The 26,532-nt window shown below is 38.6% G+C and overlaps 1 protein-coding gene across 1 annotated transcript; it reads left to right on the plus strand.

Moving 5' to 3' along the window:
* The first annotated feature begins 2,197 nt into the window (after positions 1-2,197).
* LOC125374588 (keratin, type II cytoskeletal 1-like) lies at positions 2,198-23,882 on the plus strand. Its single transcript, XM_048385497.1, has 3 exons — positions 2,198-2,211; positions 15,763-16,014; positions 23,737-23,882. The coding sequence occupies exons 2-3, from the start codon at positions 15,774-15,776 to the stop codon at positions 23,805-23,807; spliced, it is 312 nt and encodes a 103-aa protein (XP_048241454.1). The 5' UTR covers positions 2,198-2,211; positions 15,763-15,773; the 3' UTR covers positions 23,808-23,882.
* The last annotated feature ends 2,650 nt before the right edge of the window (positions 23,883-26,532 follow it).

Below are 26,532 nucleotides of genomic sequence, written 5' to 3' on the forward strand. Positions count from 1 at the left end.
CTAGACTCCATACACAAGGGACCGCCTCCGTGGTCTTGTGGTAGAGCGTCCGCCCGGAGAGCGGAAGGTCCAGGGTTCGATCCCGGGCCGCGTCATACAAAAAGACGTTAAAAGATTGTACCCAATTTCACCTCACCTCAATACACAAGGAGCATGCAAAAACAGTAGTATTGTTACCCCAATCAATGGATCAGTAGACATTCAGTCATAATTCTTAGTTCATTAGGCAAAATACAACCCAAGCTGCCTTCTCAGCCTGTGAAGCGCCAGAAGGTTAACATTCACATTACCATCTCATACTACCGGGTACCCATTTTAATGCGGGGTGACTAGGGCATATGTGCTACATGTGCTTTAGTGTCTGGCAGTCTCATGAGCTGGTCACACTGTCCACACGATCGACTAACAGTCTAAATAGGACCGAGGCAATATACTGTTATTAATAACTGTTTCATTGGTTTACAGAAATGACAATAAGCTGTGAGAGAGAAAATACAATCAGCATAAAACAAATAAACTATTGGAATTGTATGAAATGTGTAAAGGAACATAACTGTTTGTAGGGTGATTACGTTTCTCCTTAACGAATCAGTGTGAAACACACCGACTCTAATTGTATGTACTACCAAAGAGTGAGTTGAAATTTAACGTCACATCGGCATTATTTCAGCAATATAGCGACGAGACCAAGTTAATATGCTTACAATTGAGTCATTTATGCAACGTTATATTTAAATTTTTTTATGAAACATATTTCAGCATATCAATATCAAGTATACAATTTTAAAACACGGGCTATAGACCACGAGTAACCAGCCACCACGCTGAGGATCATGGGGACTTACATTACTTCTGCTTCCTACATGATACCCCAGCAGGATTTACATCATCACTTTAGCTACTGGTTGTTGTGCACAATGCTAGCTAAAATTAAGAAATATTCAACAATGAGTTGACTTAAAAACGCTGGTTGATTATAGTTTCATCGATTATGATAGGATTACGTGTCACCCAGGGGGACAATAATTTTACGATACTTTAACCTCCTGGACAGAGGCTTCAATAATGTCAGTTGATAATAGCATCACACCAAATTTAAAAACAAGCATTTTGCTAATCACATACATTTCTAAAATCTATTATACAGACCAATTTATTTCATGTAATTTATGATGAGATGCCCGCTGACCCTCTCAAAATGTGAATACCTTGCGATTGCAAAGTCCACACAGTCGAGGAAAATATGCTTGACGGTGAACCTTTCATCACAAGGGAAACACTTAGGAGATTCGTCCTTATCTGTCTTAAGCAAATATACGTGAGTAAACCAACTGTTGCCAATACGACATCGTTGTAAAACGACCTCGTCATGTCTTGACTGACAACCCAAGTAGGTTTGACCGATTGTTGGTTTTAATTCGTGAAGTTTATTGCTTCCTATCTGGGTGCCCCTATTACCAAGCAGAGTTGCGTCCCGGTTCGCCCCGATTATGTTTCTAGGTTTGTCAGCACCATACCCGTGCTCGTGGGTTTCACCGAAGTGGTAAACGCCTGAGACCTGCATCACTTGGGGCTTTCCTCCCACGTTAAGCTGACACGCCGTGATATAACTGCAATACTGTTAAAAGCGGCATTTAACCCAACTCACTCACTCACTCACTATTACCAATACCCAATTGCGTGGATTGATGCGCATGATATCAATCACTGGATTGTCTGGTCCAGACCGCCGTCATTTAGCGGGAATATTGCTGAGTGCGGCGTTAAACAACAAACTAACCAACCTACCAACTATTACCAAAGATGAAGCTGGGACTGAAACCTTGAAAATACATCATCTGGAAATAAGAACATCACCATGAAGTAGGGCAAAATCTTATGAAAATTCCCTTATTTCAAGACACTTTTTAATTTCTTTTGAATTCGTACAAAGGGATGGGTGAATATATATGTTAAACCAAAACAGTGAAAATTTTATCCATTATACTTTTTAAACTTTTTAACTTAATCTAAAACATCAATCATAATTCATTTATCTTTAAAGTATAATAATTCAAAATAACTCTTCAGTGACCTGAGCTGCACCAAATCTTGACGAGTGTCACACACAATGATCTAGTACCGAAAAAAATAGGACCAAACAACTAATGTGATCTGTATATAAGGCTTAGTTACTGGAGAAAACGTTACTCTGAACCTCGTCGCAGTTCGGTGAGTATACCTTGTTTCAAGTGAGAAAGAGAGTATGAGTTTTGTTTAACGCTGCCTCAAATGTTGTCACGGTTATATCACGGCGTTTCATCATGTTATAGGAAGAAAGTGATGCGCATATTACACGTTGGACATATCCAACTTGGTAAAACCCACGACCCAGCTATCGATCAGCCTCAGAAATTACATTTCGAAAGATTGGCACAGTGTTGTTTCAACGGTGGATTAATGTTTGTATTCATGACTATGGCCTTTCAACCATCATTTTGGAACCTGCATTGTTATGCAGCAGACATGTTTGATAAACATTATGTGATTGTTGTGAGACGTTGTTGTGTCTGTTTTTATCCCCAGTACAGGTTCATGTTGATGGTAACAAAATTACATGATGACAACGAAGAAAATATTATTATAGGGACATGAAATATACTAAAAGGGGTATTTTTAGTCACGTCAATGATTATTATTCGATAATAACCACCTTTTGTCGCGTGATTGCATGTTTAATGGGAAAAAAATTGTGTCAAACCGGGTGCCCAAATGATGGCTGAGAGACTTAATGTACATACCGTACCATGCAGATTGAAACTGTTGTCCAAACGAAACTTGTTTAGATGTCACTTGGCAACTGATACATGCTGCAAGGTCAATTCACGCTTAACCGATGAATCCTACTATGCATACGTTATGGAAAACAGCGATCAAACCACCAAATTATTCTAAAGACACATCATGAAAAGGTTCATGAAAAGCATCCTCTTTTGACATGGTACTTTCTGACAGCTTGATTTAGGGCTATGAATAAAAATCAAATGTTCTTAATCAAAATTTAGATATATAATGATTGCTTTTTCGAATACATTATGCAATTTATTTGTGAAGGTGAGGTGAGGTGAAATTGGGTTTAACGTCACGTCCAAGATTATTTCATTTATGTAGCGACGTGCAATTTATTTAACACGTCCCATTTTAATTCTGGAAACCCAAAAGTCCAGAAACTCTACGCTCTTTGCCCAGTCTCGGTTAAAGATATTTACAAAATTAAACATGCCGTTTTCATGGGAACATACCAAGGAAGAAAAAATGAAAAAAAAATGTTTAAAAACTCAATATTTAGACTATGTCGCCCATGGGCCTGCCCATGGGCGAAGTCTGGCCCATGGGTAGGCCCATGGGCAGGCCCATGGGCGAGAATATGTTCCTTTACTTAAAACTCATGTTTTTGATTCGCAAATACATTTAATGTATTCATTCAAGTATCATGACACAATATTTAACTCATTTTAACTTAATTCAACGATTTTATAGCGATATTGAAATATTTCGCCCATGGGCGAGAAAAAGGTTTGGCCCATGGGTAGGCCCATGGGTAAGCCCATGGGCAGGCCCATGGGCGAGAATATGTTCCTTTACTTAAAAGTCATGTTTTTGTTTCGCGAATACATTAAATGTATTTATTTAAGTATCATGACACAAAATTTAACTCATTTTAACTTAATTCAACGATTTTATAGCGATATTGAAATATTTCGCCGATGGGCGAGAAAAGGGTTTGGCCCATGGGCGAGAATATTTTCCTTTACTTAAAACTTATGTTTTTGTTTCGCAAATACATTCAGGTGTTCTTACTATTTTCATGGCACATAATGTAACACAATTTTACTCAATTCAGCTATTTTACAGATTTATTGAAATATTTCGCCCATGGGCGAGAAAAGGTTTTGCCTTCGAAATCCTTGATTATTATATCATGCCAGAGTTCTGAAATTCAGTGACAATGCTGTTGAACAGTAGAATCTGATTGACGTATTGTGCAGAACCTGTTTGACACTATGGGTTCCAGGACCACTAACACTCTGAGCTGAAAAAGTTTGGTCCTAACCGCACCCAACATCTTTAATGAACCCGGCCTTATCTCTCAAAACGTTTTGGCAGTTTATCATACGAATTCATGTGCGTGTACAACATTAAATTTTAGTTAGTTTATATTTCATTTCCCATTTTATGACCCGTTGATACATCCCACTGTGCAATTACGTGACAGGTACGCGTGCGCGTATTTTAATGGAAAGAAACTATTCGTCTTTTATTGCATAACGTTTGGCTGAATATCTTACATTCTAACGAAATCTCGAAATAATTATTTAATTACAAGCAGTGTCGAACTGACTAGTGGGAATTATGTTTCAATGCGATTGAGGAAAACGTGAGTGAATATTGTGACACTAAAGCAACTTTTAACTGCATTGTCTCTTTTAGTATGAAAATGGTAACAGTTCAGAAAAAACAACAGCCTTCTTATGATAATTCTCATTAGTACGTTGTATCTAATTACAGTGTCGGCCTTATTTACAGGTGATTCTACAATACCTGCTCTCGGTCAATTACGATCTACCACACCACGCGTGAATAAACAGTTATGCAGGTGTTGCTGTGGGCAAATACCTAGCCTGAAAATGTATATTTTTTTTAGGATACATGTTTTACAAATGTTCGTTGATATGTGGATATATTAAGCACAAAGACAAAAAAATGTTTTTTAAAGATGAATTAGTGCCTTGATATATTCATCGAGATGTGCATCATCGTTTAATGGGGTCATTCAATAAACGTATGTTTGGAGGAGATATCAAAGGAGCCGCCCAATATACACAGTGTCGTCCGGTGAACTACCACCCCACCCTGTCCATTAGAGTTATGTAATCGGTACACAAATATATTTGATGCGGTGTCAGTGCGGAAGGAGTTTGAATTACGTCCGCCAGTTGTCACAGAAATCCTCAAAGTATAGAAACAATAAACAAGGTCAATCCGTACTAATTACCTAGTGACGCACGTAACAACGACTGTCAATAGGGAAAATGGTGAAGACAAATTGAAATAGATTTTAATAAAACATTACTGTACTACATAACTCGCAAAAGCGGTGCCTAAAAGTTTTGACCGTGTTATGTGTGTTGTAAACTGACGAATAGCAAGTAATTGTCATGCCGTACGCATGGTTCCATATACAAATTCAGTTATACAACCGGTATGAAACTGAGAACTGAGATACCAAGTACAACCTGCATTCACACACGGAAGCAATATACTTGTGTGTATGTCCTCTCCTCTAAAAAATGTATCACTAAAGTATTTGCATTGTAATAAATATAGTAATGATAAAACTTGGTAATTTGGTAGGTCTCCGACAGATATGATTTTCAGTTTTTTTACACCTTTGATTGATACGGATTACGTACCTGTAGTCTAGTCACTGTCTCTAATGTATCTGCTTGTTAGAAATTTCAAATGTCTTGTTAAAGCACTGTTCCTAAAATACGGCAGTTTCTTTTATCGGGTATAAAAAGTTGATTCGTCTGGTCACGCAGTCATTTTTTACTTGATCGAATGATTTCCACAAAAAATTGCGGCAGAGAGTTTTGTATTTTATTATATTTTTAGAAGATTTTAGAAGATGCTTACATCACTGTATCTCAGAACGTAAAACTGATAACATTCAAACATGTAATTAGTACACAGTTAATTGTTACATATAATTTCCTGCATATTCCTTTTTGAACAAAAAGAAGAAGAAGAAGAAGAGAAGAAGAATATTTTATTATAGTGTCACCCGCTGTACATATAAAATGACAAGGCAAGATGTAAAAATTCAGCGGCCGGCCAAAATGGCCTACGAGACACTAAAAAACTCATAAAAACATTATTTTATATATGTACACACCACATTTAATAGCAATTATGAAAATAACATTCATAATATTATCCCCCATACAAAAATCCTATATACACACAACCACATCCATTCCCACATCCAGACCTTCACCCACAGCAGCTTACGCAAACCACGCAAACACACCCGCACATTCAGACACACCCAAACCCTCATTGACATCACTTCAATCACATCCGAACCCTCACCGTCACAAATCACTCTCACACACACTCTATTTCTTAAACACACCCTCACCTGTATCCGTTCCCGCATCCACACCAACTCCCTCATCCGCACCCATCAACCACGTCCTCACTCGCATCCTCATCCCTCCCCGTCTCCACAAAAAAGAAGCACCAACCACGCACAAAGACACCAACAAAGTAACAATCTACCGCCGCATACACACACTCCCCCCCCCCCCCCCCCCCCCCCCCACACACACACACAACATGAAACAAGCACCCATCACAACCTCTCGGGCCAGCCACCCATCACAACCCCCACACATCAACCCTACAACACAGCAAAACATGATAGATGATAAGAATTATCACACGCACACAACTACCCAGTTTATTGTTTTATATATTTTCTTCTCCGATACATTGAGAAGATTAATGCAGCAAGTGGTTTAACCAGTTCGTCGCACTGCATTAAGAATACGGTTTGGTCTGCCGGAGACATCGTAATAAACGAGGGGTTAATAAGGGATACTTTCTGCCAAAGATTAAGTCTTAGCTCTCTATAACAGTCACACGTTACCAAAAAGTGAACTTCATCTTCAACAGTTTGGCCGTTACATAGTTTACAGACGCGTTCAGAAACAGGGGTTTTCGGGCGTGTATAACGACCTCTTTCTAATTCTAAGGGTAAAGTTCCACAGCGAAGTTTAGCTAAAGTGCTTCGTCGTGATCTATCCAGAATATGGCGTACATAAAATGAAACATTCAGTGTATTTTTAAACAATCTAAACGTTCTAAGCTTATTGCCTGTAGTATGGCCAGTGTCATTCCAAACTCCACGCAACCAGTTTTCTCTGTCAAGTTCTATCAGTTTTGATTTCAAAATTTGGAAATCTATATTACCAATATTATAGAGATCCAAAAATGGTAGATCAAAAGAACCAAACATTCTTACAACTCTGCTGTCCCAGGACTTTCGGTATGACAGAGACCAATTTCTGATACGAGCTATAATTCTCTGCGGGGGAGCTGAATTCAACTTCTTCCAGAAACGCACAACTTCGATTTTATGTTTAGTAATAATCGATGACCAACCCATCTCCCCTCTTACGGCCAAATTAGAAGTAGTTTTTCCTACACCCAAGAAAAAGCGGCACGCTCTATTTTGGATGGCATTTATGCAACTAAATTCTCTGGTTCCCCAAATTGCTGCACCATACGTTAAGATAGGTTGTACAAGATTGTCATACAAAGTACTGAAAACATCATAGGTCATTCCTCCAACTAATTTAAATTTACTAATAATTACACTGAGGGCTCTTCCGGCAGATTTAGCAATTTGTTTAGCTGTGAAATTTAAATCTAGGTGTTCCTGGAGCCAAAGTCCCAAATATTTATATGCATTACAAATTTCAATATTCTCTCCTCCACAGTGAAAACTGACACTGGAACGCGTAACAGACTGCTGTCTATAATGGACAATTTTAGTTTTTTTGATATTAATTTGAAGACGCCATCGTCTGCACCAATTATCAACGCAATTTAACATTCGTTGTAATGAGTGCTCGTCGCCGGCTATAAGAGCAATATCATCGGCGTATAAGAGTAAACTAAGCATAGAATCATCGCCGATGTCAACACCACAGTGCAGGTCATTAATTTCCTCAACCAAGTCGTTAATGAACACGGAAAAAAGTGTCGGTGATAACACACAGCCCTGCTTCACTCCACTGTACACAGGGAAATCCTCTGTCAAGTATCCGTTAAGGGACACACAGGATCGAGTGCCATCATATAACGACTTCACTGCAGAAAAATATTTTCCGTTAACACCAAGTTTAAGTAATTTGTACCAGAGACAATCCCTGTTTACTCTGTCAAACGCCTTCATTGCGTCTATATAGCATACAAATGTAGAGCGTTTTTGAGATTTCCTATTATTAATAACAGAATATAAAGAGTATATATGTTCTACAGTGTTCCGCTTTCTACGGAATCCATTCTGCTCATCGGCCAAAATAGTATTACGTTCAAGCCACTTTGTAAACCGTGTGTTTAAAATGTCAGAATAGACTTTACAAGGTACTGATATTAATGAGATCCCACGGTATCCAAGTGGGTCTCGGGGATCGGCATCTGGTTTCAGGATTGGTGAAATAATACTATGGCGCCAAACATCAGGACAGGTATTATATTCAAAACAAAAAGTAAAAAGCCTCAGTAAAATGTCCACACAGGAACTATTTTTGAGCGCTTCTGCAGGTATAAGATCGGATCCCGCCGCTTTGCCGCATTTAACACGGGCGAGTGCATTTACAACCTCTTCACGAGATATTGGTACATTTAGGTGACTAGCATCGAAGGGGGGATATTCTACTTTGTCACTGTTAATTTCGGATTTAATTTTCTGAAAATGAGCATCATCAAAGGTATTTAATGGATCAGCATTATATAAACTGCTGTAATTTAAATTCCAAATATTAAGAACATCCTCCTTGTTTGTGATCACACTTCCGTCACGAATTACCTCCCATGGGATAGAGTTTCGCCTATCACTAGCAATACCTATTTTGCCAATAACTTTCCAAAACTCGCGGCTATCATGATGTTTATATTTGTCAAGCAAGCGCTGTTGTTCTTGTAACTGGTACGAGCGTTTATAGTTACGATGCAGTTTATCAAAATCTTTCCGTTCAGACACATACTTCTGTTTTAACATTTTCTTTCTTAAAGAAGATTTACTTTTCAACCAATCCTGTTCGGCTAAACAAACAGAATCCCATTTGGATTGGAGGGCCTCACACCAATAAGGTTTATACATGGATTTACCTTTTGTTTTACTGATATTGCTGTGAGAGACAACATCAACATTCCTGTCCAGTTCAGAATATAAGCATGACAAAAACTCAGTACAAGCAGCATTTACATCCCGCTGAACAGACAACTGTGTCTCTATCTTATGTATTGTCTCTGTTACCATGGCTAAAGCCTCCTCACTCTGGAGAAAATAACTGGTAATGTCACGTTGTTTATAACGTTTATGTTTGGGGGCTCCAATCATACAGTCAGAATCATCAGTATGGCTAACTAGTCTGGGAGCTAATATATCACATACAAGCACGGAGTGGTCGGGGATGACGTCTGGTGCATTATAACCATTCACAAGAGATGACATTTTGATCACATTAAAATCTTTAAAGCAAGATAAGTTTTCATGTGTTGTTACAATATAATCTACCACTGAACAGCCGTTTTTGATGTAAGTAAAGTCATGATGCCCCACACGGCCGTTCAACATACACATATTACAGTTTATCAGAAAATCAAGAAATAGATCACCATAGCTATTTTCTTTAAAGTCAATAACCATCCGATCACAAACCTCATCGACGCCTTCGATATAATCCGTCTTGGTTCCAGTTCTTGAATTAAAGTCTCCACATATGCACATTAATCCTTCATTTTGGAAAAAAAAGCCTACATGTATACTGATATCGGTGTCCACTGTTAAAAGGGTATTAGTGCAGTCAGCCATGGTAAATGGAGAGACAATAATAAGGTGATTAATTATAGTCTGTTGCAGAATATGCGGTATAAGTGTAGTCATTGATACATATACACATTACACATATACAGATGAAATACACGATATGATGCAGTGCAAGAACAAATTAAGATACGGTTTCTATTAAAAATAATTATACGATTTTGGATTTAATTAGCATGTTTAAATTTTCAGGCCAACACGGCTGAGATACAGGATCGGCATACTCAACTGGAGTTGTTTTCTGCCGGTCGTAAGTTCATTGTTTGACTGAGCACACTCGTGTCGGGGTTGCGATATTTTCTTCTCTTTGTTGGCAGCCTGCCACCGGTCTGAATTTTGAGAAAGGTCTCAGCATGGGACTGTTAATTACTTCTTAATGATGTCTACAAGCTTACAAACTTGTAGATGTTGGGTGCGGTTAGGACCAAACTTTTTCAGCTCAGAGTGTTAGTGGTCCTGGAACCCATAGTGTCGAACAGGTTCTGCACAAAACGTCCATCAGATTCTACTGTTCAGCAACATTGTCACTGAATTTCAGAACTCTGGCATGATATAATAATCAAGGATTTCGAAGGTGAACGAGGGGAAAGGCAGACGCACGTGGATTTACCCTCAGGTTATTATTGTCTGGAGTTCACATTTTGGGGCATTTCATATACTAATTGAACAGAGTTCACCTGCACATGTCCACTTTAGTGATACAGACTGTAACCAAAAATGCAAAAGAGCCGTAGCTCTTAATCCCTTATAACAACGGTAACAACAACCAGGGTGAGGACACAGTAAGGTTAAACCGTGTCCAACAGACAATCTGAGGTGGCTATCTCCCATCAAGTCAGCTCTGCTTTTAAGCGCATAGTTTTTACATATTGATATAACAGGAATTTAAAAAATTATATTTAACAAACCTACACATTACCAAATACAAAACTGTATAACCCTCTCTAGACTTCGTTCCAATTAACCTGGATCATTCAACTCGCTCGCGAAGGTCGTATGCGACTTTAAAGTGAATACGTCTACAGTGTACAAGTAACTTTTAACTGTATCATATATACTCATGATAAGCAATTATTTTCGTTCCTAATTCGAATGAGCACATTCTGAGGCTAAATCTGCAAGAGGACAGATAAAATATTTCTTTGTACAATGCAAACGATACAAATGTAGCGGCTGATAATAGATACAATGATTTAATAACCTGCAATATATCAAGTGTTCTCGTTCAATCTATTGTACATATTGAAGTGATTGTAAAGTTTCAAGGAGTACTAAAATGTTGTGGTATTATGAATGTATTTAGAATATGAATAGCGAAAAACAGTCACCATATCGGATGTACATGTATAACTTGTCTTCCAACACCACGCTTGTGCCGAGGCCCATGGTCATAAAACTAATCGGTCCCATAAAAGGAGCAAATAGTTTCGCAGATACTTCTTGCTATGGTTCACTCACAATTGTCAGACGACCTAATCATCAGTCAGACCAGTCAAGTGTGACCAGCGTACCTGCCTGGTTTGGGCTCCTAATTACTGAACTGCCCAATACTTTCATACTGTGGGCAAAGTAAGCGGCCTCGTTGAGTGATACAGACTAACCAGATTATGATTGTGTTTGTAAGTTGCGTTTAATCTGTGTCGGGTTGCAGTTGTTTTATTAGTCAAGACTAGGGGTAGTTTTTTCAATGAAACCTTTTAGCCGTTGAGTTTGTTTTTCATTCATTTCATTAAATACATTATGAGGTAGAATAATAACATCTCCCTAATCTGAGTATAATCTCACATGTACTCTAAGTACCGTACTATATTACTTTGCGGAGACACTGAGTGTAATTTTTTAGTTGGCATTGTATGCTGTCTGAATGACTTTACACAAATCCCTGCATTCAATAGACCCGTGAAGATCTTCAACAAACCATTCTTGGCGTAAAAGGGCGACAGTGCTTGTCGCAAGAAGCGACTACCGGGATCGGGTGGTCAGGCTCGCTGACTTGGTTTGATGCATGTCATCGTATCCCAATTGCGTGGATCGATGCACATGATGTCAATTACTGGATTGTCTGGTCCAGACTCGATTATTTACAGACCGCCGCCATACAGCTGAAATATTGCTAAGTGTGGCGTTATACAACTAACAAAACACAAAAAGAGAAAGTGTATGAGTACTAAAACTTGCAATAGATATGCGTACCCTACGTACACACATGAGTCCCATTCGACAGTCTACAACACACGAATAACTGTCAAACAAGTTTGGGTACCCTTTCTGTTCAGGCAAGTTATTTAGTTCGATAATTTTGTATTAAAATCCTTTTCAATTTGTTTTCATCCTTTTCCCCTATTCCATGCATGTTTATGTTGCTACATCTTATTGCTCATGTTTCCAAGTATTGTAAAACACTTTAATGTTTCTCCTTCTTAATCTAACGTCATAACATTTCCGGTCATTGCCATCATCTAATACACAAGAGATGATACCAAGACATACTTTATTCGGTTTTATGGTCTATGTGGTCTTACAATTGATTTTATTAGTCTTTAAATCTTATGTCTAGTAAATATTTTCACAAACAGGGCTGTTAACTGATATAAGGAATGTAACATCCAGTTGAGGACTGAATACGACGTACGTTATTCTGGTAACGACATTTCTACAATTAATATTTTGAATAAGCCGTTAATACGCCAGTTGTGACAGGGATGATGGTATGGTAGATGTAGCAGACATATTGACAGCCGTTGTTACGCGAGTCACTAGGTTATTAGTACGGCATTGGCCTTGTTGATTGGTACTATACTTTCTGTGGCCACTGGCGGACGTAATTCAAACTCCTTCCACACTGACATCGCACCAAATATATTTGTGTACCGATTACATAACTCTTACTGACAGGGTAGGGTGGTAGTTCACGCGAAACGGACGACACTGTGTATATTGAGCGGCTCCTTTGATATCGCCTCACAACATACTTTTAATGAATGACCAATTAAACGATGATACACATCAGGATCGCGGAGAAAATACAAGCTTCGTTCGCGTTGAATATATATATCAAGGCACAAATTCATCTTTCATAAACTTTTTGTGTCTTGGTGCTTAATATATCCACATATCAACGAAAATATGTAATACATGTATCCACAAAAAATATACATGTACAGGCTAGGTATTTGCCCACAGCAACACCTGCATAACTGTTTATTCACGCGTGGTGTGGCAGATTGTAATTGACCGACAACAAGTATTGTAGAATCACCTGTAAATAAGGCCGACACTGTAATTAGACACAACGTACTAATGAGAATATGAGAATTATCATAAGAAGGCTGTTACGTTTTTCTTAACTATTACCATTTTCATACCAAAAGTGACAATGCAGTTAAAAGTTGCTTTAGTGTCACAATATTCACTCACGTTTTCCTCAATCGCATTGAAACATAATTCCCACTAGTCAGTTCGACACTGCTTGTAATTAAATAATTATTTCGAGATTTCGTTAGAATGTAAGATATTCAGCCAAACGTTATGCAATAAAAGACGAATAGTTTCTTTCCATTAAAATACGCGCACGCGTACCTGTCACGTAATTGCACCTTGGGATGTATCAACGGGTCATAAAATGGGAAATGAAATATAAACTAACTAAAATTTAATGTTGTACACGCACATGAATTCGTATGATAAACTGCCAAAACGTTTTGAGAGATAAGGCCGGGTTCATTAAAGATGTTGGGTGCGGTTAGGACCAAACTTTTTCAGCTCAGAGTGTTAGTGGTCCTGGAACCCATAGTGTCAAACAGGTTCTGCACAATACGTCAATCAGATTCTACTGTTCAACAGCATTGTCACTGAATTTCAGAACTCTGGCATGATATAATAATCAAGGATTTCGAAGGCAAAACCTTTTCTCGCCCATGGGCGAAATATTTCAATAAATCTGTAAAATAGCTGAATTGAGTAAAATTGTGTTACATTATGTGCCATGAAAATAGTAAGAACACCTGAATGTATTTGCGAAACAAAAACATAAGTTTTAAGTAAAGGAAAATATTCTCGCCCATGGGCCAAACCCTTTTCTCGCCCATCGGCGAAATATTTCAATATCGCTATAAAATCGTTGAATTAAGTGAAAATGAGTTAAATTTTGTGTCATGATACTTCAATAAATACATTAAATGTATTTGCGAAACAAAATCATGACTTTTAAGTAAAGGAACATATTCTCGCCCATGGGCCTACCCATGGGCGAAATATTTCAATATCGCTATAAAATCGTTGAATTAAGTTAAAATGAGTTAAATTTTGTGTCATTATACTTCAATAAATACATTTAATGTATTTGCGAATCAAAAACATGAGTTTTAAGTAAAGGAACATATTCTCGCCCATTGGCCAAACCTTTTTCTCGCCCATGGGCGAAATATTTCAATATCGCTATAAAATCGTTGAATTAAGTTAAAATGAGTTAAATATTGTGTCATGATACTTGAATGAATACATTAAATGTATTTGCGAATCAAAAACATGAGTTTTAAGTAAAGGAACATATTCTCGCCCATGGGCCTACCCATGGGCCAGACTTCGCCCATGGGCAGGCCCATGGGCGACATAGTCTAAATATTGAGTTTTTAAACATTTTTTTTTTCATTTTTTCTTCCTTGGTATGTTCCCATGAAAACGGCATGTTTAATTTTGTAAATACCTTTAACCGAGACTGGGCAAAGAGCGTAGAGTTTCTGGACTTTTGGGTTTCCAGAATTAAAATGGGACGTGTTATTTGTATATAATTCAAATACAATCGATACAAATTTGATTATCGCTATTTTGATTTGTGTATTTGCACACAGCAAAACAGCCTATGCGTCGAATGCTCCCTTTCCATAACCTTACTCCATTATAAAAATCTGAGTGAACAACACAGCAAAATAATAGATATTAGATGACAATAGATAACACTGGTTGAGGATATCTTTATTTGTAAGATGAAAAGTCAAAGCAGATAATCTTTGAATGAGGGATGAATAATTGTAGTGGACCTTATCATGGGATGATCGTTTACTGTAGCCATGGTTCCTCGTATGCCTTTGCTAGTAAATAAAATATTAAACACATTTATAGAAATCTAACAAGGGCAGGGTCACATGTATGCAGCAATGCAAGGTCATTAGGAAAAGTAATATGTGTAGTACTGACCGTCCATTCTATTTTCTGGGAGCCCGAAAGGTCTTTGAAAATACGTTCCAGAAATACTTAACATGTCACTTTTACCTCAGGTTTTAGGGGGGAAATATATTCTTTGCTGGATATGCCGATATCCTGGATATGGGGGATATGCAAAGCCATTAGTAGACACACACCTAGAATATTTAATGGTTAAATATTAGTGTATACTTATTCAGATTAACAGTATGCATATTTTCAGCACATAACTCAGACAGAAGCTAACTTAATAAATAATAACATGTTTTTCATGGCCTCTCAGTCCATACAAAGGGGCCCGGTCGTCTAAGGTGCCGCGATTCGCTGTGCAGAGTTGCAGAAACCTATGATTGTAGGTTCGAATCCCAGTTCGCCCCGATTATGTTACTAGGTTTGTCAGCACCATACCCGTCCTCGTGGGTTTCACCGAAGTGGTAAACGTCTGAGACCTGCATCACTTGGGGCTTTCCTCCAGCATTAAGCTAACACACTGGGACATAACTGGAATATTGTTAGAAGCAGTGTTAAACCCAACTCACTTTAAGTCCATACACATCTATACATTCGAAAAAAACAACAACAGTACTCTGGCGATCGAACATGTGTCTTATGTATGTAACAGAAGGGAGGCACGAAAACCACTGCGCACTTCCGGAGTAGCTGTCAAATTAGAGTAACAAATCCGAATGCAACATTGTCTGCCATTTCCAACGTTAGGCTAAAGTCTGAATGCCATCTGAGCAGGGTATGATGCAAACCTTGTCATATTTGGTATGAACAACACACAATTACATATTTACACAACCCAAAACAAATGTGACTTAAAGTTTGACACCAATTTTGTTGAATTTAATCTTACGCTGCATCCTGATTGACCAGTTAACGTTTAATTCTCTCAACAGAATCATCAACAATGAACACCCTCGCTGTTGCACTCTGTTTGGTTCTGGTGGCGATGGCCTCAGCCACATATCCACCAGGAGGAGGATACGGCCGTGGGGGAAATGACATCTGGAACAACCAATACAAAAAGCAGGTGGCTAATATCAATCAACAACAGTCCAACAGGCAATATGTTGATCAAGATCAGTTTAACCGCGGAGGACGATTCCCCTATAGCGGCGGCTATGGCGGCGGCTATGGCGACTATGGCTTTGGCGGCCCTGGCTTTGGCGGCCCTGGCTATGGCGGCAAGGGTTTCAGATATTGAGATGGGTCACTGTTTGATGGAATATACACACTGAGTATGTGAAGTGTATGATGTAAATGAATAAACCATAGCTGCACAGGTTTTTTAACTTGTTACTTCTTACGAATTTCCCTGTACATCAACTACCTTCAGAGAACTCAGATATCCTCAACTGACACATATTGTACTGGATTTAGTGACACCTCAAAGGTAGACAATGACTAGGAAACTTGGCAGTTCCTGCACGTTTTATTCAATTCATCTGAACCCATTCTCTGCTAACACAATTGATATTGCATATTAAGCTTAGATTTTATTTTTGACCTATTTAGACAAACGCAATTTGTTGAAGTTTCTACTTTTCAAAGTCAATATTGAAAAGTACAATGAAATATCCTCACACTTGGTGTCAAATTATCCGTAACCCAAATGGAAATTGGATACCACAGGTTTATTCTTTGTTTTTTACGAGTGGAAGTTCATAGTGACGTTTCCAATTGAACGTTTACTTGAAACCTTTCTTCTGATTGAGTTTCAATTTCGGACACCAAAATTTAACTAACATTGTTGGTATCCACTGTATAAAACTATCAAAGCCTACAAATCTTAAAAATGACACTGGTGAGTTTCAGGTTGTTATGTGAAACTTAATGGAAACAATAAATTAAATATTACTAAACTTGAACATGACGCTGACATAAAAAAACCTGGATAACAATTTCAATTTTATGTTGTTTTTGTGTGACATTTTTGCAAATGATAAATGTATATTTGGTTATTATCTCCCTTTATTATCTCCACTTCAAAGTGACTAATGTATAGGTACAACCAACCCACCAAGCAATCAAATGCAGTCGATAGATGGGAACTAAGGTGCTACATCATATCTAAATCGAAACCCCAAACAAATCGTGACATTGTTATCATGCATACAACATCCAAAGCTGTTTCAAGTCTTGTCTGTGCCATGCATTTATGGGTCACAGTCTTTGCTTGCGTACAACAGTTTACAATCTATCTATAATGCTGAAACAGAGCTTGTACACTTGACAGAAGAAGAAACACTGCATGGAGCTTTCAGTTTGCATGCTGATAACAGTGATTTTGTAATAGAATTATGCACCTGTAGTGTCTTTATAATTTTACCTCAGTCAGAATTGTGTAGTGGAACTCACAGCAAATTATATCTCAGGGGCTGTTATGTACACAAATCATTCTAAGAGAGTGCTTAGCCACCAAACTCAATCAACACTTGCTTCTCAAGAAGAGATCATTCTTGAATTACTCCATCACCCTGTCCGGAGACCAGCGACCGGCACGATCGAACGTGTTGTTTATCTCTCCAGCAGTTGGCTATATAAGGTGTCAGACTGAGTCATTCTTCTGCCTTTTGGAATTGAAGAGGATTTTGTCTTGTTTGTTGTGCTGTTGTAGCACAGGGTTCTCGCATCATATGGGAAGTCAAAGTGGTGTTTTTGAGATCACCATTAACAGTAGCTATGGTTGGTTGGTTTGTTGTCTAACGCTGCACTCAGTAATATTCCAGCTATATGACAACGGTCTGTAAATAAACGAGTCTGAACCAGACAATCCAGTGATTAATATCATGAGCATCGATCCACGCAACTGAGATCGATGACATGCATGAACCAAGTCAGCGAGCCTGACCACCCGATCCCGTTAGTCGCCTTTAACGACAAGGACAGTCGGCTGAGTCGTCAGCACCATACACGTTCTCGTGGATTTCACTTGGGGCTTTCCTCCCACTTTAAGCTGACTTGCCGTCATATAACTGTAATACTGTTAAAAGGGGCGCTAAACAGTACTCACTCACTATTATGGAGTCCAGAAAACTTTGATACAATAGAAAAGGTACATCTATTAAAGGATTTTTAGAATTCAAAGGCTGCAAATGTTGCAGTTATTTGTTTGTTTGTATGACGCCGCACTGAGCAATATTCAAGTTAAATGACAGTGGTCTGTAAATAATCGAGTCTGGACCTGACAATCCAGAGAACTAGCATCGATTCACGCAATTGGGATACGATGCCATCATCAACCAAATCAGCGAGCCTGATGACCACCCGATCCCGTTAGTCGCCTTTTTCGACAAGCATAGTCGCCCTTTACGCCAAGCATGGGTTGTTGAAGACATATTCCACCCCGTATCTTCACGGCTCTACATATATTAAGAGGGTTTCGATTTGGGGCGGGGTGGTTCAAGTGATTTTGTCTTTGGAGATGGTTATTCTGGGGGTTAGTATAGTATGTCGGCTGCATGGTTTTTTGTATAAATATTCAGTAACTGTCAATCAATAAAGATGTTATCTCAGTCGCGTTTATCAATCTTAAGAAAACGGCGTTTTCGATAAGAAATAATATTTCATAACTATAAAATATTAGGTACCAGTAGGTTTCCCGTTATTCTTCATTATATGGATATGGTTCGATTGATTCTAAATATATTGTAGGACCATCTGGAAAGATCTGTTAAAATGAGCGCCGGAGGATGAAAACCTGCTAATTCATTTGATAGGTTAAAGCGAGCTATGGATGCTGTTATCTCGAGCAGATCTCACCACGCAAAGCTGCTGTCACGTTGGGAATACCAAAAAGTACTCTTCATGACGTACTCTTAAATAAAGTATCCCAAAGTCTCATCACCCATACTATCACAGGAAGAGAAAAGACATCTTCCTGATTGGCCTATACACATATCGAGTACAGGGTACGGTCGGACAAAGGACGAACTGTTAGAACCGAACGATAATAATGCTGGTGAGTCGTGTTTCTCCATGTTTCCATGGAGTGCTTCCAGTACTCCAACAATGTGTGTCAGTATTGCATTATCAGATGTAATATATTGCCATTCAGAAAGATTATATTTTTCAGGGTACCTGTATTGTACCAATTCTCTGTCTGAACAATTCCAGAATGGCTGACATGGTATTAGATATGCATCATCTCGTGTATTCGACTCGCTAGCATTTGGATCAGGGTAGAATCTTTCCCATGACAGACTAGTCTTTACCCGTCCCAGGGGATAAGGCACCTCATCGTTGACCATACTTGCACAGCACCTCGGGTTGAAATATTAGTTCAAGCAAAAGACACTGTCAATTCTGTGCCGTAAATAGAAAAATTAAAAAGTTTCCAGCACTATAACTAGTGCATAAATTGAAATTGATATCAATGATGTTGTCAATAAAAAAAATCAAGTACGATGTTTTCTCTCTCTGCCGAGAAAACACGTCTGATATCTGGGAAAGATGCACACGCTCTGAATCTAACATGTGCAATTCGTTCTAATATGAACCGGGACGTGACTGGTTGGTAGAATTGATAAATTAATAAATTAAACGAGGGTTACATGATAATAACAATGGATGTGTGTACTTATATTGCACTAGCATCCATACACAAGGAGCATGCAAAAAACAGTAGTATTGTTACCCCAATCAATGAATCAGTAGACATTCAGTCATAATTCTCAGTTCATTGGGGAAAATACAATCCAAGCTGCCTTCTCAGCCTGTGAAGCTCCAGGAGGTTAACATTCACATTACCATCTCATCCTACCGGGTACCCATTTTAATTCGGGGTGACTGAGGCATATGTGCTACATGTGCTTTAGTGTCTGGCAGTGTCATGAGCTGGTCACCCTGTCCACACGATCGACTTGATCTGTTATGTTATGTCATGTTATATTTATCGAATATACAACGCGATATCAAGTTAACCTCAAGCATTTCAATGATGGAGTGGATCAACAAGCGTCTCGCTAGAGTATTCCAACTAACAGTCCAAAAAGGACCGAGGCAATATGTTGTTATTAATAACTGTTGCATTGGTTTACAGAAATGACAAAAAGCTGTGAGAGAGAAAATACAATCAGCATAAAACAAATAAACTATTCGAATTGTATGAAATGTTTAAAGGAACATAACTGTTTGTAGGGCGATTACGTTTCTCCATAATGAATCAGTGTTAAACACACCGACTCTAATTGTATGTACTACCAAAGAGTGAGTGAGTGAGTGAGTTAAAATTAAACGTCACATCGGCATTATTTCAGCCATATAGCAAAGAGACCAAGTTAATATGCTTACAATTGAGTCATTTATGCAAAGTTATATTTAAAAACAATTTATGAAACATATTTCAGCATATCAAGTATACAATTTTAAAACACGGGTTATAGACCACGAGTAACCAGCCACCACGCTGAGGATCATGGGAACTTACAGAACCTCTGCTTCCCGCAAGATACCCAGCAGGATTTACATCATCACTTTAGCTACTGGTGGTTGTGCACAATGCTAGCCAAAATTAAAAAATATTCAACAATGAGTTGGCTTAAAAACTCTTGTTGATGATAGTTACATTGATTATGATAGGATTACGTGTCACCCAGAGGGACAGTAATTGTACGATAGTTAAACCTCCTGGACACAGCCTTCAATAATGTCAGTTGATAATAGCATCAAACCAAATTTAAAATTTTTGTTATTCACATACATATCTAAAATCTATTATACAGGCCAATTTCTTTCAGGTAATTTATGATGAGTTGCCCGCTGACACGGGAAAAGAACTTTCAGGTTTACCCTTTCATTATGTGAATACCTTGCGATTGCAAGTCGAGCAAAATATGCTTGACGGTGAACCTTTCATCACAAGGGAAACGACCTCGTCATGTCTTGACTAACAACCCAAGGAGGTTTGACCGATTGTTGGTTTTAATTCGTGAAGTTTATTGCTTGCTATCTGGGTGTCCCTATTACCAAGCAAAGTTGCGTCCCTATGATTGTGGGTTTTAATCCCGGTTCCCCCCGATTATGTTTCTAGGTTTGTCAGCACCATACCCGTGCTCGTGGGTTTCACTGAAGTGGTAAACGCCTAAGACCCGCTTCACTTGGGCTTTCCTCCCACATTAAGCTGACACGCCGTGATATAACTGCAATACTGTTAAAAGCGGCATTAAACCCAACTCACTCACTCACACACTATAACCAATACCCAATTGCGTAGATTAATGCGCATGATATCAATCACTGGATTGACTTGTCCAGACTCAATTATGTACAGACCGCCGTCATTTAGCGGGAATATTGCTGAGTGCGGCGTTAAACACCAAACCAACCAACCTACTAACTATTACCAAAGATGAAGCTCTGACTGAAACCTTGAAAATATATCATCTGGAAATAAAAACATCACCATGAAGTAGGGCAAAATCTTTAATTAGAATATTTATATGAAAATTCCCTTATTTCAAGACACTTTCTAATTTCTTTTCAATTCGTACAAAGGGATGGGAGAATATATATGTTAAACCAAAACAGTGGAAAATATAACCATTTTTCTTTATAAAGGAGGATATGACTTAATCTAATACATCAATCATAATTCATTTATCTTTCATGTACAATAATTCAAAATAACTCTTCAATAAACTGAACTGCACAATATCTTAATGAGTGTCACACATAAGGATCTAGTACCAAAAGAAATAGGACCAAACAACTAATGTGAGCTATATATAAGGCTTAGATACTGGAGGCAACGTTACTCTGAACATCGTCGCAGTCCTGTGAGTATACCTTCTTTCAAGTGAGAGAGAGTGTGTGAGTTTTGTTTAACGATGCCTCAAATGATGTCTCGGTTATATCAAGGCATTTCATCATGATATAGGAAGAAAGTAATGCGCATATTACACGTTGGACATATCAAACTTGGTAAAACCCACGACCAAGCTATCAGTCAGCCTCAGAAATTACATTTCGAAACATTGGCACAGTGTTGTTTCGAATTCAACGCTGGATTAATGTTTGTATTTATGACTTTGGCCTTTCAACCATCATTTTGGAACCTGCATTGTTATGCAGCAGACATGTTTGATAAACATTATGTCTTTGTTGTGAGACGTTGTTGTGTCTGTTCTTAACCCCAGTACAGGGTCATGTCGATGGTAACAAAATTACATAATGACAATAAAGAGAATATTATTATAGGGACATGAAATATACTGAAAGGGGTATTTGTAGTTACGTCAATGATTATTATTCGATAATAACCACCTTATATCGCATGATTGCATGTTTAATGGGAAATAATTGTGTCAAACCGGGTGCCCAAATGATGGCTGACAGACTAAATGAACACACCGTACCATGCAGATTGAAACTGCTGGCCAAACGAAACTTGTTAAGATGTCACTTGGCAACTGTTAAGCATACGTTGTGGAAAACAGCAATCAAACCACCAAGTTATTCTAAAGACACATTATGAAAAGGTTCATGAAAAGCATCCTCTCTTGACACGGTACTTTCTGAGACAGGTTGATTTAGGGCTCTGAATAAAAACAAATGTTCTTAATCACAGTTTAGATATATAATGATTTCTTGTTCGAATACAGGATGCAATTTATTTGTGAAGGTGGTGTGAGGTGAAATTGGGTTTAACGTCGCTATTGCACTTATATATTGACGTGCAATTTATTTGTATATCCTTCAAATACAATCGATAAAAATTTGATTATCGCTATTTTGATTTGTGTATTTGCATATAGCAAAACAGCCTATGCGTCGAAAGCTCCCTTTCCATAACCTTACCCCCTTAGAAAAATCTGAGTGCACAACACTGCAGAATAATAGATATTTGATGACAATAGACAACACTGGTTGAGGATATGCAAAGCCATTAGTAGACACAGTGTATACTTAGTGTATACTTATTCAGATTATCAGTATGCATATTTTCAGCACAAAACTCAGACAGAAGCTGACTTAATAAATAATAACACATTTTCATGCCCTCTCAGCCAATACAAAGGGGCCCGGTCGTCTAAGGTGCCGCGTTTTGCTGTGCAGAGCTGCGTCCCTCGGGCACACCAGAAACCTATGATTGTGATTTCGAATCCCGGTTCGCCCCGATTATGTTTCTAGGTTTGTCAGCACCATACCCGTCCTCGCGGGTTTCACCGAAGTGGTAAACGTCTGAGACCTGCATCATATGGGGCTTTCCTCCAACATTAAGCTAACACGCTGCGATATAACTGGAATACTGTTAAAAGTTGTGTTAAATCCAACTCACTCGCAGTCCATACACATTTATACATTCACAAAAGTCAACAACAGTACCTGGCGATCGAACATGTGTCTATGTATGTAACAGAAGGGAGGCGCGAAAACCACTGCGCACTTCCGGAGCAGCTGTCAAGTTAGAGTAACAAATCCGAGTCCAAAATTGTCTGCCCTTTCCAACGTTAGGCTAAAGTCTGAATGCCATCTGAGCAGGGGTATGATGCAAACCTTGTCATATTCATCAACTTTACACAACCAAAAACAAATGTGACTCAAAGTTTGACACCATTTTTGTTGAATTTAATCTTACGCTGCATCCTGATTGACCAGTTAACGTTTAATTCTCTCGTCAGAATCATCAACAATGAACACCCTCGCTGTTGCACTCTGTTTGGTTCTGGTGGCGATGGCCTCAGCCACATATCCACTAGGAGGAGGATACGGCCGTGGGGGAAATGACATCTGGAACAACCAATACCCAAAGCAGGTGGCTAATATCAATCAACAACAGTCCAACAAGCAATTTGTTGATCAAGATCAGTTTAACCGCGGAGGACGATTCCCCTATGGCGACGGCTATGGCTATGGTTATGGCTATGGCATTGGCGGCCCTGGCTTTGGCGGCCCTGGCTATGGCGGCCCTGGCTATGGCGGCAAGGGTTTCAGATATTGAGATGGGTCACTGTTTGATGGAATATACACACTGAGTATGTGAAGTGTATGATGTAAATGAATAAACCATAGCTGCGCAGGTTTTTTAACTTGTTACTTCTTACGAATTTCCCTGTACATCAACTACCTTCAGAGAACTCAGATATCCTCAACTGACACATATTGTACTGGATTTAGTGACACCTCAAAGGTGGACAATGCTCGGGAAACTTGGCAGTTCCTGCACGTTTTATTCAACTCATCTGAACCTTGATTCTCTGCTAAAACAATTGATATTGCATATTAAGCTCAGATTTTATTTTTGATCTAATTAGACAAACTCAATTTGTTTAAGTTTCTACTTTTCAAAGTTAATATTAAAAAAGTACAATGAAATATCCTCACACTTGGTGTCAAATTATCCGTATACGAAACGGAAATTGGATAACACAGGTTTATTCTTTGTTTTTACGAGCGGAAGTTCATAGTGACGTTTCCAATTGAAGGTTTTAAACTAACACTGTTGATATCCACTGTATAAAACTATCAAAGCTTACAAATCTCAAAAATGACACTGGTAAGTTTCAGGTTGTTACGTGAAACCTAATGGAAACCATAAAAAATCTTACAAAACTTGAACATAACGCTGACATAAAAAAAACTGAATAACAATTTCAATTTTATGTTGTTTCTTTGTGACATTTTTGCAAATGATTAATGTTTATTTGTTTATTATCTCCACTTCAAAGTGACTAATGTATACGTACAACCAAACCACTAAGCAATCAAACGCAGTCGATAGATGGATACTGAGGTGCTACATCATATCTAAATCGAAACCCTAAGCAAATCGTGACATTGGTATCATGCAAACAACATTGAAGGCTGTTTCAAGTCTTGTCTGTGCCATGCATTTATGGGTCACAGTCTTTAATTTCATACAACAGTTTACAATCTATCTATAATGCTGAAACAGAGCTTGTACACTTGACAGTAGAAGAAACAATGCATGGAGCTTTCAGTTTGCAAGCTGATAACAGTGATTTTGTAAAAGAATTATGCACCTGTAGTGTCTTTATAATTTTACCTCAGTCAGAATTGTGTAGTGGAACTCACAGCAAATTATATCTCAGGGGCTGTTATGTACACAAATCATTCTAAGAGAGTGCTTAGCCACCAAACTCAATCAACACTTGCTTCTCAAGAAGAGATCATTCTTGAATTACTCCATCACCCTGTCCGGAGACCGGCGACCGGCACGATCGAACGTGTTGTTTATCTCTCCAGCAGTTGGCTATATAAGGTGTCAGACTGAGTCATTCTTCTGCCTTTTGGAATTGAAGAGGATTTTGTCTTGTTTGTTGTGCTGTTGTAGTACAGGGTTCTCGCATCATATGGGAAGTCAAAGTGGTGTTTTTGAGATCACCATTAACAGTAGCTATGGTTGGTTGTTTTTTTGTCTAACGCTGCACTCAGTAATATTCCAGCTATATGACAACGGTCTGTAAATAAACGAGTCTGAACCAGACAATCCAGTGATTAATATCATGAGCATCGATCCACGCAACTGAGATCGATGACATGCATGAACCAAGTCAGCGAGCCTGACCACCCGATCCCGTTAGTCGCCTTTAACGACAAGCACAGTCGGCTGAGTCGTCAGCACCATACCCGTGCTTGTTGATTTCACTTTAGGCTTTAGACACACCGTTTTATAAATGTAATACTGTTAAAAGGGGCGCTAAACAGTACTCACTCACTATTATGGAGTCCAGAAAACTTTGATACAATAGAAAAGGTACATCTATTAAAGGATTTTTAGAATTCAAACGCTGCAAATGTTGCAGTTGTATGTTTGTTGTATAACGCCGCACTCAGCAATATTCAAGTTAAATGACAGTGGTCTGTAAATAAGCGAGTCTAGACCAGACAATCCAGAGATTTAGCATCGATCCACGTAATTGGGATACGATGCAATCATCAACCAAATCAGTGTCTGTACCACTGTAAACGTGCTTGACGGTGGTTTCCTGTCAAACTAGGACGTCTGGCGGGTCTTCTGGCGACAATCCCCGCACATCTGAGGCGACGACGTACGGTTTGTGAAGATATTCGTCGAAGGCCAAGGATGATTCTTGCAGCCACTGTTGCTGGCTGGAATCGATTTCGTAGGTGTGTTGTTCGAATCCAGTTGTCTTGTCGATTATTGGTTACGCGTGGCCTGCCACTCCGAGGATGGTCTCTGACTGCATTCGTCTGTTGGAAAGTTGCCATAAACACCAAATGGTGTTTCTATGGACGTTAAATTGTCTTGCAACATCACGTTGACTCGATCCTGCTTCAAGCATACCAATGCCTCGCAGACGCTCATTTTCGGACAGGCGTGGCATTTCGTAATGATGAATAATTGCGTAATTTTGTTGTTTTTCGGAGTGGTTGTTGTCAGCAAGATGCTAAACAATGCATATGGAATCCCGTTGACGCACATGTTTTTATACCCATTCTTGGATAGTGAAATGCATCGGGCTTGCATAAAAGTCAACTTTTGCATCGAATGCATGCTTTTCTGTAGCAGTTGCGTTTTTGTGTCTTGATTCCATACATATACTACAATATTGAAAACCAAACTTTACTTGTTTGAAAAATACACTAAAATATTGGTGTCACAGGAACTTTTGTTGTTGAGTATATGAAATATTAGGTATCAGTAAGTTTCCCGTTATTCTTCATTATATGGATATGGTTCG

This window comes from Haliotis rufescens, unplaced genomic scaffold (genome assembly GCF_023055435.1).
Source record: "Haliotis rufescens isolate VD_foot unplaced genomic scaffold, xgHalRufe1.0.p SCAF_59, whole genome shotgun sequence".
In the NCBI taxonomy this organism is placed as follows: domain Eukaryota; kingdom Metazoa; phylum Mollusca; class Gastropoda; order Lepetellida; family Haliotidae; genus Haliotis; species Haliotis rufescens.

Coding starts and splice junctions, on each gene's coding strand:
- LOC125374588 (XM_048385497.1), top strand. CDS start 15,774: ATGAACACCCTCGCTGTTGCACTCTGTTTGGTTCTGGTGGCGATGGCC. Junction 16,015..23,736: donor CGGCTATGGCGACTATGGCT/TTGGCGGCCCTG, acceptor ATGGCTATGGCA/TTGGCGGCCCTGGCTTTGGC.